This window comes from Rhizopus microsporus (assembly GCF_002708625.1).
Source record: "Rhizopus microsporus ATCC 52813 unplaced genomic scaffold scaffold_20, whole genome shotgun sequence".
Classification (NCBI taxonomy): Eukaryota; Fungi; Mucoromycota; class Mucoromycetes; order Mucorales; family Rhizopodaceae; genus Rhizopus; species Rhizopus microsporus.
The window spans coordinates 271,781-288,268 of record NW_019671935.1 but is presented as its reverse complement, the minus strand read 5'-3'; the positions used below and the strand labels follow the sequence as shown (position 1 = coordinate 288,268).

Sequence of the window (16,488 nt, the reverse complement as noted above, 5' to 3'; positions counted from 1 at the left end):
ATTATATGGAGTTTTATTTTAAAATTTGTGCTACAAAATTGTGTAAAGGGCCTCATTAATGTCAATATATGTTTCTTTAGCAATGGTATTGACAATCTATTTGAATCAGTAGCTGAATAAATAAAAAAAAACTTGTTAAAATTATCCTTTTTTCTTCCTCTTGTTTATTTTTTTATTGTGAATGATGGATGGGCCTTATTCTACAAAAGTAGACATTAGACAACGCTCGAATACCTCGGTTCAAAGCAACCAAGCGAATGAATCAACTGATGACAAGGCTACTGACCGAGATCAAGAAAAGAAATTACTAAGAAAGCTTGACTGGCGTATAGTGCCATGGATATTTATACTTTACTTTTTATCTGTAGAAGATAGATCTAATGTTGGATTTGCAATGACTATGAATCATGCCGAAAAACACACGCTGGCGGATACCTCTGGACTTACCCCTCAACAAAACAATATTGGACTGGGTCTATTCTATGTTGGTTATATCGTATGTTGATATTATATTATTTGAGCTAAAGTGGTAACAACGATAATAATAATAGATCTTTGAAGTACCATCTAATCTGATGATGGCCCATGTGAACCCTGCTCACTGGATTGCTCGTATCATGATCACTTGGAGTATTGTCACTGGTTGTATGGCGGCTATTTCGCGGCCATGGCATTTTTATCTTTTACGTTTTTTATTGGTATTTTTTTTTTATCCTGAAGAAGGGAGAACACTGAGCATCATGTTATTTATAGGGTGTGTTTGAAGCTGGATTCTGGCCAGGTAAGAAAAACTACAAAGATGACCCATTGAATATAAATTGATATCAAATTGTGTATTCTAGGAATTAGTAAAATAAATATAGAAAAAAGCTTCAAAAGAAAAAGCACTTACCCTCTTTGATTAGCCTACTACAACACGTTATGGTACAGACCAGACGAGATTTCTAGTCGAATCGGAGTAACCTATCTGGCTGGACCTGCATCTGGTGCTGTAGGTGGGCTTATTTCAGCAGGAGTGCAATTAATTGACACAAAAGGGAACCTGTATGGTTGGCAATGGTTATTCTTAATTTCTGCACTCGTCTCTTTATTGTTTGGAATTGCTACCATATTCTACTTACCATCTACACCTGAGAGATCAACTCGATTCTTAACCGAGGATGAGCGGGCAAGAGTTCAAAGAAGATTGGAAGTATCAACAAGAGAAGAATCGGTTGAGGAAAGAAACTTGAAACGTGATTTTAAACAAGTATTTGGAGAATTGAAAGATTTTAAAGTGTGGATATTGTGTGTGCTCTACTTTACACCCGTAATGGCAGCTACATCTTTGGGTTATTTTATACCAAAAATAGTTCAACAGATTGGACCTTTTACTTCTATTCAAGTCAGTTTGATGAGTATACCTCCTTATGTATTCGGTGGCTTCATGGTCTATATCATCACTCACTGTAGCGATCGTTTCAATAGTCGAGGATGGTTTATAGTAGGCTGCTCAATCACGTCGTTTATTGGATTCTGTATTTTAAGCTTTTCTCCATCTGTTGGGGCTCGTTATTTTGGTTTGATGGTAGTCGCGGGTGGCACCTATCCAACAGTTCCTTTAGTAAGGCAAAAACGAAGAAGAGATGAACCATAATAACCCCCCCTTTTTTTTTTTCAAAAGAGTATGGCCTGGACAGCCAATTCAAAAGAAGATCCTATAGAGGTTGCCTCTGCCACAGGTATCGTATCCTCCGTAGCTAACTTTGGAGCCTTAATTTGCACCTTTGTCCTTTACTCCGGATGGCCCTCTGACGCACCAAGATATGTTGGCTCCAACATGATCAATGGAGGAGCGATGGTTCTGGCAGCTATCTGTGCATTTTGCTTGAGATGTCATTTATCAAGAGAAAACTCTATTATAGAAAGAGACGGAGTATCTGGAAATAGAACCCGTCCTTATATCCTATAAATATTAAAACACGTAGCTTTCATGTTGATCAGGTACAATAAGAGCAAGAAAACTTTAAATACCCAAGAAAATATCCGAGACCCATTCTCTACACCGAGAGAAAGTCCAACATCAACTTTCCAAATTGTGCTGAACCATGTAATGATTTGTTCATAGCATCTTCTTCATTTTCTTGAGAACGAAGGGTGTTCGTCGTTTGTAATTATTTTGTATAATTCAGTTTTCAGATTATTCACTCTTGTATTGGTATCTCGGCTTCTTGTAGCATATGAATGTTGATGACCAATGCAGTCAGGATTGACACACAAGATTGCACCAACGCTGACCTTTCCATTGTTCTTCTTTGGATGAACGATTGGTTCGTCACAGATACAGCATAATTTTCATGATCGGTATTTAGTAGTCGAAATGACGATTGATCTACTGGAAGGGGACTTCTGCAAAATATCTGTGCTTCTTTTTTCGTATCCTTTTATGCATGAGCCATGTCCTCTGTCAGAGTCCCCGTAGAAGACAGCATTTGTTTCTGAATCTGCATTCCTTACTATTTTTCTGGCTGAGATGCTATATACCTTATCTCTAAATCTTCTTTGGCCACTGCTTTTCCGTCTTGTCCAACTTGAATAACAATAAAATTCCAGCATCTTGTCTCCTATTTCTTTGTACAGCTGATACTTCTTGTGTCAGCCAGATGTAGTCGTAACGGGACTAACAAAGTCTTCTTTAGTTTTATATAAAAAGAGTTCCATGAGTGCGTCACTATTGACGCCCCATTTCAGCTTTAAAGTTACTGATTTTAGCAGTGCTATCAATAGACTAAACAACAATGGATGAGTTATAGTCACCTTTGAATAAATTTGATTACTGCTGTCCATTTTCCTTTTCCTCTCTTTCTTATAACTGATCTTCTGTATCCCTAATGGACGATATTATTACCCTCTCGGAACAAGCAATAAAAGAAAGATGCCAGTTCTTCATTTATCAAGCCTTCGAGTCAAGGTTAAAGCGAGAAATGATAAACCTATACAAAAAATATCCAAAAAAAGAAAGTTCAGCAGAAGAAGTGCTTTTAAAAGACTTGGAGGAAAGGGAAATAGTAAAAAATAGTTTGCTAAATGTATACAAAGACGCATCAAAATTATGGAATCAAGCAAATGGTTTGTTAGAAGATAGCGAAGCAGAAATGCTGGATTGAATAAACACTTACGCCTTTTATTTCAGACGATACAAACCCAAGCGCAATAATTACTCGCTTGCAATTATCTGATGTTTGCACAGAGCTATACATTCCTGTAATATTATCATGGCGTCAATATGTGGAAGAAAATAAGAAAAGAATATATGGTCAGCTTTTTGTTGATCAAAAGCTTCAAGCACAAAAGAAGGAAGTAAACACAGAACAACAACAACAAGCAAAGTGTATAAAAATGGTCACCACACCTCTTTGGGCTATTCTCAATGATAACGACGGTGTATTAAATACTTTAAGAAAAGGACAAAGAATTGCATCTGATATTACTAGACATCTCTATCATTATAGAACTCATAGTGGAAGATTATTTACAGAGGTAATACTATAAGGGCTAATGCTGATATGTTCTTATTTTATTCTAATGAAGAAAATAAATTAATCAAACAATACCCAAGGAAGCACAGCGAGAAGAAATTAGTCTTATCTTAAGCGCCCCTAAGCCAACATTAAAAGAGGATTTATTATTGCAGCAAACCAGGCTAGTAAAAGAACGATGAGAGTACGAATTCCTTTCATGTTATCACCCGTCATTTGTTTACAGCCATTTCTTTGGTAAAAAGTTCAAGAGCTCCTTCAAGCGAAGAAAGCATCTGGCTTGGTAAAATGAAGCCTTTGGGTATAGTGCTCATAGAATGCCTACCGCAGATGAGATCACTGATTGAGCCTCTTCTGAAAATGTTTGCTACTAACATTACAATAATGTACTTGGGTGAACGAGTGTCTCGCTTACTAGTATTTAATCTCAGGCAACCTTTATTTCTGTTTTGACCTTTATCTTGCTGAGTCTACAACAGCGAAAATAAGATAATTATAAGTCTTACAACAATTGCCTCAGAAAAATAAGCAGACATTTTTTTGTTCATAAATAAGAAATACTAAAAACAATAAAGATATTTGCTTCAAAAGAACAATATCAAGTTTTATCTAATTTGAAGATACAGGGTTTAATGCATATGTTAGGCATTATGTAACGTTTAGGTGAAAATAAGCAAGTCTACTCAAGATACAAAGCTGATTAGAGATCATGTTCGCGCTCATCTGAATAGCATGATGTACTCAGAAACACCAGAAGCATTCGATCTGGCTCATCAGCTGTTACTTGCTGAAAGTAAGGAATTTGAAGTATCCCTTGCGTACTTCAACAGCTTGTGGCTTCCAAAAAAGGAATTGTGATCCAAAGCGTGGAGACAGGTAATAATTAATACTCATTGTTCCAGTTTACTAAAACCTAGCTTTTCTGTCTATTTATAGAATGCTTATTTCCACACTAACAATCTGATGGAATCGTATCATAATCAATTGAATACGTTCTACCTTGGTCGCACTAGCTCATTGCGTGTAGATCGCCTAGTCTACTTGTTATCCCAAGTGGTAGCATTAGATTATTTGCAGGACACAATCAAAGCTGCACATTGTTTTGACTGGTTTCGCTTGACAGCCAATGAAGGAAAGAAAAGAGCAGCATACTGCATTGATTACGACGTTGCCTTTTCCATGGTCGAACAGCTCGAAGAAAATGCCTACCAGTGCAGATACTTCACTGAAACCATCTTCTTCTATGAGATTGATACCATGGAAGGCTTTCTGAACAACTGCAGCTGCCCTGGTCAAACAAAGATGTGTAAGCATATTTTTTTGATCAGCCGCGTAATCAAGCTGCCCTTTTCTTTTCGTGCTTCTGCCCCTGTTGCTCAGCAAGAAAGATTTGATACCCCCATATGATAACCAAGACCTTCTTTGCCGTGAGCAGTTAGAAAGTGCGGACCAAAACGTTCGTATCTTACCTGCCAAGTATAATGAAAAGATCAGACAATTGAAGGATAATCCAGAAGGTTTAGATAATCTGACAAGCTCATTAAAACAATCTATATCAATTGTAGAAAATGCCTGTTCCGTGCTCCAATCATAGCCTGCAAGACGGCAACAGTTCTGTCTTTTTTTTTTTTTCATTATTTATCGTTACTCATAAGAGCATATCGGCGTTTAAAGTCGTGTGTATTTTACATCTCTTTCACATAAGATGAGTCTTTGGAGACAATCACGAGCATTCTCGACGAAATGTCCTTTATTAGGTTCAACCAAAGAGAGACTTTATGAGATTATATGAATAACACTTTTTACAGCCCCCAAAAAGTTTGTTGTTATTGCCAAGGATTTTAGCGACCCCGAGTGTTTACAGCGTCGGCTTGAAGTACGTAGCAAGCATCTTGATGGTGCTACTGAATTGAAAAAGAGAGGTACAATTATCACAGGAGGAGCTATTTTGGATTCACATGAGGTAATGACACAAACAATGGTTGTAACAACAATTTAATATGTATAAAAAAGACGGGTAAAATGAAAGGAAGTGCCATGATTTGTACAGGAGAGACGATTGAAGAGGTTGAAGAGATGATTAAAAATGACCCTTATGTCAAGAATAAAGTATGGGAATCTTGGACTGTTTATCCATACAAGGAGTAAGTCAATCTAATACATGTTGAGATCACTTCTCACCCATTTTCATAAAGTGCTTTCAATCCTTAATAAATAAAGGCTCCTTATTGGCTCAAAGCCAAGGTCCGTGGCTTTGTTTTCTAATTGGCTCAATTGACTCTTTTTTTACGTTTTCGTTATTTTTCATTCTTTCTTTTTTTATATTGTTTATAGCCATGTCCAACAAATTAGATCATAAACAAGCAGCCAGTTTAAAACAAATCTTGGAAAAGTCGAAGTTATTAAACAACAAAATACTTGAGAAAGAATTACCTTCACTCGAAAGAGGATTGGAGCAGATTGACACACAAACAAAGCAGCTTTCTACTCAATCAGTTCATGACGAAGCAAAAGATATTCACGCGTATGATAAACTAGTGTTTGTATATATTATTTGTCACTTATATAATTGTCAGACACTTCTTTTTAGCACAAGGTGGAGTAGACACGCAAGTACTAATTAAGGAACTTGGTACAGTTCATTTGGGACCATCGACAGAACACCGACAAGCAATTTTAGATACAGATATTGAAGTAAATTTTTAGATTAAAAAATATACGTACATTTCATAACTGTATTTTTTTTATAAGGGATATCTTGAACAACAACATACAGAAACAGTCATGAAACTGATACAAGATGGTAGACAACAGGTAATGACATATATACTTGTAAGAATAAGTTATAACCAAATAGAGATCATTAGATCATGGATGGCATTCATCAAAAGCATGCTAATGATATACAATCAACATGGAAGACGATACATAATGAATTATCTAAAAAGATACCAGAGCCAACGAAAAAGATTAATCTATCAAAAGCAAAATTTAATCGTTCCCAAATTGTCAGTGCTGGTATTTGGACAACAGAATAATAGAAATAAAAAATTTGTTCTGTTATTTTCTATAAAACAATCTCGATTTTATTGAAACACAAATCGGCAGTTCAATCCTATTAAATGTTTACCCCTTTCATTGCTTACATAAGACATGCTTACTGCGTATAAATGTTTATGTTGAATACAAAGAAAATAGAAATGGTGATTTATCATGGCCCATGTTCGATCCATGCCTTGGTCTTTTTTAAAAGTTAAAAACATGTATTTATAAATTTTATCCATTTTGAGTAACCATTCAATGGGGTATTTCTATTTTCTTCTTCAGCTTATTTTTTTCTTCTTTTCCCTTTTTTATTTTCTTTGTCTTTCTTTCTTTTTTTCTTGTTTTGTTTTGTTTTGTTTTTTTTTTTTCTTCTTTGTGTAAATAACATCAATGTCTAATTCAGGGTCCACTGGATCCTTTACAGATAGCATATGCTTACTTGGTGATAGCTTACAGATACCAAACTATCATTTCAAGACGTCACCCATACCAAGTTTAGCATATGGTGATAATGTGGATATTGTATTTGGATATAGGTATTTTTTCATTGTGTGAGTTATAAAACAAGAGCTGACAGTGGACCATTTGTGTGTAGAATTTCAAATAAAAAGCCTGTTATTGCAAAAGTATCTGCAAGTTCATTAAAGCTAGAAAGAGAATACTACATCATGAAAAGACTCTATCAATTAACCGATGGTGGTTCATTTCTTGGTAAAAAGAAAAAAAAATCATCAACTTGATTTCATCTTTTTAACCTTTTCATGCAGTACGTCCCTTGGAATACTTCCATTTACCAAGTGGCCTGACCGTTGTCATCTATGCTGACGAAGGACACAACTATTTAGATTATCTACGTCAACCTGACGACACTTCACCAACATCTTCATCAAAACATTACAATTCATCATTATCAATTCGTATTGCAAGAGAAGGCAGACTATCCTTAACGCCAATCTCTGGACCCGTCTTTGATCTCGGCACCTTCCTTCGTTTCGCTATCAAATGTACAGAATGCTTAGAGTTTATCCATAAAAATAACGTTGTACATGGTGAAATCAGACTTTCTGCTTTTCAATGGTCAGGTGAAGATTCTGCTCGAGTCAAGCTGTGGAACTTTGGGTCAGGCTCAAAGTCATTCGAAGCTTACTTGACAAGCGAAGGATGGAGAAAGACAACATATAATCGAGAATCAATGGATTTGTTACAGGGCTTATTGACATATATGAGTCCAGAACAGACAGGAAGAACAACGTATGTGCCTGATCATCGCTCAGACATCTATTCTCTTGGTGTCGTCTTCTATGTCTTGTTAACGGGTAAATTCCCTTTTGAAGGTGGTCCATTGGAGATACTCAATGGCATTGTCAGCAGAAAGATGCCTCTTGTGAATGAAATCCAGTTGGATGTACCCGAAGTTGTTGCTCGCATCATTGAAAAAATGACGAATAAGGTAACAACAATCAAATTAGATCATCATCATCGTCACCCCCCTATCCTGAAATAGGCTAAACTTTCTTTTTGTGTAGTCACCAGACGATAGATATAATAGTGCATATGGCATAAGAGCGGATTTAAAAGAGTGCTTAAAGAGGCTTAGGATTGCTTCGGAATCAAGTCAAGAGGTATGATCATATATACACAATAATCATGTATATATGCATACTTACCATCCCCATTAGATCATTGAATCATTTCCTTTGGCAGAAAGAGATGTGGCATCTATATTCACTTTACCCAAAGTTATTTACGGTCGCCAGCCATTAATTGGAGAGATGACATATATTATACAACATGTTGCCAATGTATATAAATCAGCTAGACTACGAAAGGATCGGTCGCACGGATCAGCCTCCACTCTGCCCACGATAACAAGTGCAGATGATTTGATGCGTCATCAAGCACTCAGTGATAGTGCAAGTGAAGCGGGTTTATCCAACCCAGAACTATCCAGTCTAAATGCTGGAACAAAATCGAATGCGTCTCCAAGCTATTGTGGAAGCGACATCTCAAGCGGGAATGGTAGAATAGCAGCTGGCAAACAAGGGGTTGAAATCATATGTTTATCCGGCCCTGGTGGTGTTGGAAAATCAACCTTGTTTAATTCAGTTCAATCCGTAGCTAGACAAGAAGGGTAAGTGTAGAGCACATGTACGTGTGTTATTCATACTAACATGCTCTCTCCCTCTCCTTATTAGCTATGTGGCGTCTACAAAATTTGATAGTCGACACAAGGTGCCTTACAGTTGCATATTGAAATCACTTTCACAGATCTTGCAGCAGATATTATCCGAGTCCGAAGACGATATTCACTCCTTTTATAATCATCTCAAAACACACCTCGGGTCTCAGTTTTGCAAAATAGAACTATTAGCTGACCTAGTACCTGAATTGAAGCCTTTACTAGACCCTGTGGATAGCGAGGATAGTGAAGATCCTATCAACATGATTCATCTCGATAATGTAGAAACACGCGTACGATTTCATACTTTATTTGTTGAAGTCTTTCGAGCATTAACTCAATGGCGCATGATCACCTTGTTCCTGGACGACTTACACCTTGCTGACGAACCTTCGATAGAATTGATTGAGAGCATGATCGGAGCAAGAGTAAAGCTGTTGATATTCCTGGCTTACCGTGATGATGAAGTAACTCCGTCACTCGAGAAATTGCTATCGAACGATATTGCAACATTTCACATGTTTAAAGTTGACCTGCTCGATTTTGACTCCCTCGTGAGCTATATTGGAGACACGCTTCATAGACCTATAGAAACATCTAGAGATTCCATCCTGCCACTTGCGGATATTGTTTACAAAAAGACAAGAGGAAATGCATTCTATACAGCACAATTACTTACTGCTTTAGAAAAGAAAAAGCTCATCTTTTTCAATTGGGAAGAGAACGAATGGGACTATAACCTGTCGGATATTCAGCAAGTTGTCCTTACGAATGACGAAGCAGATCGTGATGCTGAGTTAGACATTAGTTTCCTTGTAGCAAGACTACGTGAATTGCCTGCGGACGGACAACGTTTGCTCAAGTGGGCTTCGTTCGTCGGTGACACCTTTTCTTGGAACACTGTCAAATACTTGATGAGCCACTCTGATCCAGAATCTGAATTTTCTGATACAGATACAGTCCTCTCGGATTCAACAGTGACACATGATACAGACACGACAGATTCTACAGGCGCATCAGCACCCTTGATCAGCTTCTCGCCTTCGTCCTCGGTCAGGTCATCTGCCAAATCGCATACTACGTCTACTTCCTACAAAAGCAGCAACACTAGCACGCGTGACCCGATCAACGGACTACAGGCGGCTCTTCAAGAAGGCTATATTTTGCCTCTAGAAAGCGATGAATTCAAATGGTCTCATGACCGTTATTCACAAGCTGCGATGGAGCTGGCCAATCCAAAAAGTAGGGAAAGAATTCATCTCAAGATTGCAAAATACCTACTACAAGGTAAGTTGTCTCCTATCCACTCACGTCAGAAACACATGGGAACAGCAATTGACCTGGTCTGTGTGCTAGATGGCAATGCCGATAGTTTTCTGATTGCAGATCACTTGTTGAAGTGCCTCTCATTATTGGTCGAATCGGAAGATAGGGGATGCTACAGAAACATATTTTATGAATCAGGCAATAAGGCACGGAACTCAGGAGCTCATAGAATGGCGCTCGAGTATTACAAGGCAGCCATCACTCTTTTGGATGAAGATCCTTGGTTAGGAGACAACTACACCACTACACATTTTCTTTACAGCAATGCAGTTGCCTTGAGTTGGGTAGTAGGTGAATATGACACGACCGAGGCTTATTTGGACACCATCTTTGCCAACACAACAGATCCTTTGGACCGTGTGATTGCATATCGCATCCAGCATAAGTATTACTTTGGACGTCAGATGCACGCAGAAGGAGCTGAGTCATTGCACAAGTGTTTAAGAGAACTTGAGATCAAAAAGTTCAAGTATTCTTACTCAAGAGAGGAATTGGATGAAGAGTTTATGGAAGTGAAGACTCTTATTGAAAAGATGGGGTTTGAAAGACTCAAAAAGATTGACGCGTGTGAGGACATAAAATTGAAAACGACAATGATTATTCTTGAAGAAATGTAGGTTACACTGTTTTGATTGTAGTCGTCCTAATAACATGTTATTAGGTGTACTTCTGCCTATTGGTTAGGAAGACAGATAGAGATGTTTTATTTGGCAACCAAGATCGTCCATCTATCCATTCTCAGCGGCATGTCACAAGTCTCAGGTATTGGTCTTGTGTTCATGGGCTTGGCTGCTGTTGAAGTTTATCAAATGTTCAAGTTTGGAGAAGAAATAGGAGCGGTGGGTGTTGCTGTGTCAGAGAAGTTTGGTAGTAATGGTGAGCGCGGCCGAGCTGGGTTCCTGTATGCGAATTTCTTGATGATGTGGAAATACCATTATAAAGAGCAGCTACCTTGGTTTAAATCCTCCCTCAAGCTCTGTTTATCTACAGGTGATCGTATCTATGGCTCATTTTCTCATTTGCACATTGTGACCTGCATGCTCTTTGGTGGTGACAATTTATCAGCAACACTAGCTGAAGCCGAAGCCTGCTACAGTGACATCCATGCATGGTCATCCTCAGTTGACACCAATATCCTAATCATGTCCATCATAAGAACTATCAAGGCATTACAAGGACATACATTTAACAGCTCACCTACTGAAATCTTTGATGGAGATGACGGGTTCAACGATAAGCATTTTATGGAAGAAAGCTGTAAGCAGAGCTCTAACCCGGCGGTGCCCATGAATTGGTACGACTCATTCCGTATGATTCCACTCGTACTCTATGGTCACTATGACCATGCCATTGCTGTGGGGTACATGTGCATTCAAGGCATTCATAACCACCCATGCCACAGACACACGCGAATGATGCTTACTCTACATTCACTGGCCATTATCGAGAAGCTTCGTAGAGAGACCTTGCCTCAAGATTTGGTGGATGAGTACATGGAACGTGTACGCAAGAATCAAGAGATTCTTCAAGTTTGGGTTGAGCACTCAGCGATTAATAGCAGTATGTGGCATAGCCTCGTTGAAGCTGAAATTTCCTCATTATCCAATGATCTCAAAAACTCTATCACACTCTACGAAAAGGCCATCAACGAAGCACGTGAAGGCAACTGGTACCTGGAGCTGTGTATCTGTCATGAGTACGCTGGTGGATTTTATGAGCGAGTGGGTATTAAAAATGCAGCTTACGGTCTTTTGAAGAAGGCAATTAGTTTATATCTTCAGCATGGCTCTTATGGAAAGGCCAACCATTTGACGAAAATGTATAGTTCACTTTTGAGCGAATTTGATGATGGCCGCACTGAGTTACACGATGTGGGCATCCAAACTGATCCTTTCCCTTTCCTTGGTGCTCAAGGCTCTTGGAGCACGTCTTCGATGGCTCCTGTTGCTACTGTTAATGAACCATTTGTGTCCGAAGTGATTCCACCTGTGACGACCGAGCAGACGCTAATGACTCTAGATATTGTAAGTGAAATTATACGAGATGTCATGATATAACTAATCTCGTTTATATAGCTTGATTTGGCATCCATTCTCAAGAGTTCACAAGTGATTTCATCCGAAGTCAAATTTGACAGTTTGCTGAAATCGATGATGTCTATCATTTTAGAAAACTCTGGTGCTGACTGCGGAGCCATCATTGTCAAGGAAGAAAAGCACGGCATCTGTGCTTATGGCAGCCAACAAGAGGGGTCCATGACATTTGATCCTCCACGTCCATTAGAAGAGGATGACTTGATATCAACTCGTATTGTTCATCATACAATCAATACAGGTGAGAGTATCTTTATTCACAATATTGAACAAGACGCGCGCTTCGCATTGGGTTCTTGGTATGAAAAAACAGGCAATAAGTCTGTCATTTGTATGCCCATCGTCCATAAGGGCACTATGGCTGGCTGTCTATTTATCGAAGGCTCCATCGGTATATTTACACAACGTCACATCACGGTGCTTAGTTTGTTATGTCAGCAGATGGGCATCTCCATTACCAACGCATTCTTGTTTAAATCCGTGCAGCGAGTGACTATGGCTAACATGCGCATGATTGAAATGCAAAAGAAGGCACTTGAGGATGCGCGAAAGAGCAAGGAAGCAGCAGTGAGAGCAACTCGCCTACGAGAAATCTTTTTAGCCAATATGAGTCATGAAATTCGAACCCCCTTCTCTGGCTTTTACGGTATGATCTCTCTCTTGGCTGATACTCAGCTCGACCCTGAGCAACGAGATTTGGTCAAGACTGCCAAGGAATCATGTGAAATACTCTTACAGATCATTGATGACCTTTTGAACTTTTCCAAACTTCAAGCTGGCAAGGTCACACTTGATCTTTCACCTATTATCATTGAAGATATCATTGCTGATGTTGTAGACATGCTTGTTGCCATGGCCATCAAGAAGAATATTAATATTGCCTATATGGTAGCACAAGATGTACCTGTTGTGGTCATGGCAGATGGTAACCGTCTTAGACAGTAAGTATATATAGACAAGTACACATTATGTATTCTTTTTATTAAACAGCTTGATATAGAATCTTGATCAATCTACTAGGCAATGCTATCAAATTTACGCATGAAGGAGAAATCCGCATACAATGTTCACTTGATAAGAACAATCAAAATGAAAAGGATGATGATCAGGTGTCACTCTTGTTCGAAGTCATTGATACGGGCATTGGTATCAGCAATGAGCAACGAAAAGTTCTGTTTGAGCCATTCTCTCAAGTCGATGGAAGCACAACGCGTAAATACGGTGGAACAGGGCTTGGCCTTTCAATCTGTCTTCAGCTGGTTGAACTCATGGGTGGAAGAATTAATGTCTCCAGTGTTCCTGGCCAGGGCTCTGACTTTTACTTTAGTATTCGTGTGTCCAAGCTTCGACCACAGCTCAGCTGTAAAGGCTCACAATTGGAAGGATACAACGAGGAGCGAAATATGTTATTAAAACGCATTGGCCACTACAAGGTTCTGGCGATCAGCAAATATTATGCAACAATTGAAATGATCCGTCACCTCTTAACTGGTATTCATGTAGACGGTGTTACACAAATTGACAAGTTCCAGGAACTTTTGAAAAAGAACAAGTATGATATCATTGTTGTTGGTCTGTTTATGAATCCAGAGCATTTGAATGCACCATCTACCTGGTTAGAGGACGCAAGCAGAGTAAATAAGGATGCATTGATCGTCGTCATGAACTACCCAGCGGGCGGAATGACTCAAAAGAGCCGATGGATTGAACCTATTCCTAGCCAACAGTTAGGGTGCAAGGTAGTTCGTATGGCAGTGCCCTTGAGACGTCTCAAGCTATTGAAAACAATTGATGAGACGCTGAACAAGCTATCACCGACAAATAATGCTGTTCAAAAGAAAACAGTTTCTGAGCCTTTGGTTACAGGTGAAGAACGAGACCTGTATAGCAAAATGAATATTCTTATTGCAGAAGGTAGGTTCACACTGCTATCTTTTATGGACCGTATATAATCTAATCATTTTAATACATAGACAATCCTGTTGCGCAAAAACTATTGTTGAAACAGTTGACCAGATTAGGATTCTATGTTGAATGTGCTAATAACGGACTGGAAGCAGTGAATGCATGGATTAGTCAACCTTTGAATTTCTTTAATATGGCATTTTTTGACCATCATATGCCAAAGGTAACCAAAACAAAAAGAAAGGAAACTTGTTACTCACACTATGTATAGTGTGATGGTGTAGCAGCAACCAAGAGAATTAGAGAGATTGAGAAAGAGGAAAACAGAAAGAATAGACTGCCGATTGTTGCACTAACTGCTGATGTGCAAGAATCTGCTAGACAAATATGTATCAATGCTGGCATGGATGGATATCTTACAAAACCGTTAAATCAAAAAGTTTTAGCCGAAGCTTTAAGGCATTACTGTCTGTTTAATAACGCTGAATTCCACAACCCTGATAATTGTAATAACTGTATTAATAGTAATAGTAAATAATGTAAACATTATGTAGCTTGAATAAATGTGCATAAACACGTATGTTACATAACGCGTATCTTTCAAGATGTTTTCTTATTAGACGCTGTCATGTCTCTTTTTCTCTTTGTAAAGCAAAAAGTAATAGAAGTATATATTTATGAATAAATAATAAATGTTTTTTAGTCACAATTGCTGTGTATTCTCTGAACATCAGATTGAGATATATACATATAACAGAACATCTTAATTCTTTATTTATGTGTAAACTAGTTATTTATTTGTGTTGTGCATAGACTTGTACAAGCGTTGGCTTTTTTTTTTTTTTCAACACTGGTAGATTCTTCATATAGCTCACTTAAAGCAAAGAAGCGACTATTCGCTTTTAATGCCAGTCTTGATTTTTGCTGTTACTACGATTTAGAAGAATGACTTTATTTGATAATAATTTTTAATGACCAATGAGTACATAGTATTTTCATGCTGTACTGCCCGGGTCAGGTCGCAGTGAGAAGGAATGAAAAACCCTTTTGGGATTAAAGGGAAGATATAAAAGTATTATGCATTAAGGATCATTTGCTGTTACTACTGAATTTTATACAACTAGAAACTGAGACTTTGTTGTGCTTTTTATAGACAGTTTTTATTAGTAAATTGTCTTTGTTAAATATAGGATAGTACATAAAGATTGATATTTAATGAATATAAATTTTTGTCAGTTAACTGCAGTGAAAACTGGTAGAGAGAGAGAAGGAAAAAGCTTATATTCTTATTAAATAGCCTTTTGCTACTGTCATTTGGAAGCACCAAAATTTACTAGTACTACATTTTTCCAACTTTTTGCATTTTCAAACCACCCCTTTGGTCGAAGCAAAATCGAGCAGGTCCCTCATTAATGTGGCGAATTTAGTGAAATCTGGATTTCTTGCAGCATTAGCTGCGGTCTTAACCCCTGCGACCAGCACCGTGAACCCTTCGCCTGATAGCTCTATCCGGGGCCCTTCTCCGAATGTTTCTTATATAAACACCATATTTTCTGACGATTTTGGCCTTCCTAACATACAACTCATGAAGGAGATGACCGTTTCAATGGACCGCTGTTTTTTGGATATTTCGCAGGAACGTCACTATCAAAGGTTCGACAAAGCTGGTTATCAGAACATCTTCTTTATCGACAAAAACGCTACCTTTGATTCTTTGAACGGTTTGAATTACTTCGGGAATCAAATCGGTATGCAAAGAATCATTATTGATCAACTTCTGATGCATTTCCGCTAATTGCTGGTAACTTGCTTTTGTGTTGACAGAGGATTCTAAGGCATCTCTTTCTACACTACTCAGCTGAACTGCTGGTGAAATAGATAACCCCCGAGAAAATTGTACGAAACGTCCTCAGTTAGCAGCTTCGATACTGCAGTTGTTGGAGCCATTTTGTGTGACCAATATGATATCTTCACTGTATAGCGCCAGACCTTTGACATCACTTCCCAGAATATCTCCATTTTCATGCTTATTTGCAGCGGACATTATAAAATTGTTGAACTTTATTAATGTTTCAACGTGTTCAAGATGATCTTCGAATTTCAGGGAACCTAATTTTCTCGGTGTACACTACGCACACGGGGAAATCCACGAAAGGGCTAATGTTACAAACACTACCTGTGATGTTGGCAACAAACCTTTTGAATGTGCAGCGTCAAGCTAAACTTGTTCAGGAACAAACATCTTTTCATGTTCCCTAATGTAGGATAAGAAATTATCTTTTAAGAAGAGATAAAATGTGGTTATTGTTGTATTTTAATTTTATGTTGTCAGTTTGATCAACAAAGAACTAAGATCATTCATGAGTAACTTTATATCAAAGGATATCCCAGTGGACTGCCTTGGGTTAGGCAGAGACTTTAG

At 38.2% G+C, this 16,488-nt stretch overlaps 5 protein-coding genes across 5 annotated transcripts; all 5 read left to right on the top strand.

Moving 5' to 3' along the window:
* Positions 1-89: 89 nt before the first annotated feature.
* RHIMIDRAFT_219185 (MFS general substrate transporter) lies at positions 90-2,296 on the top strand. The gene is made up of 6 exons (XM_023607373.1): positions 90-496; positions 552-698; positions 754-781; positions 843-848; positions 906-1,603; positions 1,664-2,296. Exons 1-6 carry the CDS (start codon positions 182-184, stop codon positions 1,949-1,951), a joined length of 1,482 nt encoding a protein of 493 aa, XP_023462685.1. The 5' UTR covers positions 90-181; the 3' UTR covers positions 1,952-2,296.
* A 465-nt stretch (positions 2,297-2,761) lies between these two features.
* Positions 2,762-3,446, top strand: RHIMIDRAFT_267306 (uncharacterized protein; the record flags this gene model as incomplete). The annotated part of the gene is made up of 3 exons (XM_023611987.1): positions 2,762-2,806; positions 2,875-3,108; positions 3,173-3,446. Coding segments are annotated over exons 2-3 (316 nt in total), but the record flags the coding sequence as incomplete, so codon positions are not given.
* A 1,734-nt stretch (positions 3,447-5,180) lies between these two features.
* On the top strand, positions 5,181-5,552 carry RHIMIDRAFT_267305 (uncharacterized protein). The gene is made up of 2 exons (XM_023611986.1): positions 5,181-5,275; positions 5,327-5,552. Exons 1-2 carry the CDS (start codon positions 5,224-5,226, stop codon positions 5,515-5,517), a joined length of 243 nt encoding a protein of 80 aa, XP_023462683.1. The 5' UTR covers positions 5,181-5,223; the 3' UTR covers positions 5,518-5,552.
* A 302-nt stretch (positions 5,553-5,854) lies between these two features.
* RHIMIDRAFT_241188 (uncharacterized protein) lies at positions 5,855-6,556 on the top strand (the record flags this gene model as incomplete). The annotated part of the gene is made up of 4 exons (XM_023609531.1): positions 5,855-6,042; positions 6,095-6,212; positions 6,270-6,332; positions 6,386-6,556. The coding sequence occupies 4 exons, from the start codon at positions 5,855-5,857 to the stop codon at positions 6,554-6,556; spliced, it is 540 nt and encodes a 179-aa protein (XP_023462682.1).
* A 365-nt stretch (positions 6,557-6,921) lies between these two features.
* RHIMIDRAFT_230450 (uncharacterized protein) lies at positions 6,922-14,676 on the top strand. Its single transcript, XM_023607670.1, has 11 exons — positions 6,922-7,099; positions 7,159-7,274; positions 7,331-8,013; positions 8,090-8,185; positions 8,243-8,694; positions 8,759-10,681; positions 10,730-12,092; positions 12,144-13,102; positions 13,162-14,075; positions 14,135-14,289; positions 14,338-14,676. The coding sequence occupies exons 1-11, from the start codon at positions 6,954-6,956 to the stop codon at positions 14,602-14,604; spliced, it is 7,074 nt and encodes a 2,357-aa protein (XP_023462681.1). The 5' UTR covers positions 6,922-6,953; the 3' UTR covers positions 14,605-14,676.
* Positions 14,677-16,488: the final 1,812 nt, after the last annotated feature.

Excerpts from the sequence above, each read along its gene's own strand:
- RHIMIDRAFT_267305 (XM_023611986.1), top strand. The coding sequence starts at position 5,224 with ATGAGTCTTTGGAGACAATCACGAGCATTCTCGACGAAATGTCCTTTA. Across the intron at positions 5,276-5,326 it reads GACGAAATGTCCTTTATTAG|CCCCCAAAAAGTTTGTTGTT; the intron begins GTTCAACCAAAG and ends CACTTTTTACAG.
- RHIMIDRAFT_230450 (XM_023607670.1), top strand. The coding sequence starts at position 6,954 with ATGTCTAATTCAGGGTCCACTGGATCCTTTACAGATAGCATATGCTTA. Across the intron at positions 12,093-12,143 it reads CGCTAATGACTCTAGATATT|CTTGATTTGGCATCCATTCT; the intron begins GTAAGTGAAATT and ends TCGTTTATATAG. Across the intron at positions 13,103-13,161 it reads GATGGTAACCGTCTTAGACA|AATCTTGATCAATCTACTAG; the intron begins GTAAGTATATAT and ends AGCTTGATATAG.
- RHIMIDRAFT_219185 (XM_023607373.1), top strand. The coding sequence starts at position 182 with ATGATGGATGGGCCTTATTCTACAAAAGTAGACATTAGACAACGCTCG. Across the intron at positions 497-551 it reads TATTCTATGTTGGTTATATC|ATCTTTGAAGTACCATCTAA; the intron begins GTATGTTGATAT and ends TAATAATAATAG. Across the intron at positions 1,604-1,663 it reads CCTATCCAACAGTTCCTTTA|AGTATGGCCTGGACAGCCAA; the intron begins GTAAGGCAAAAA and ends TTTTTTCAAAAG.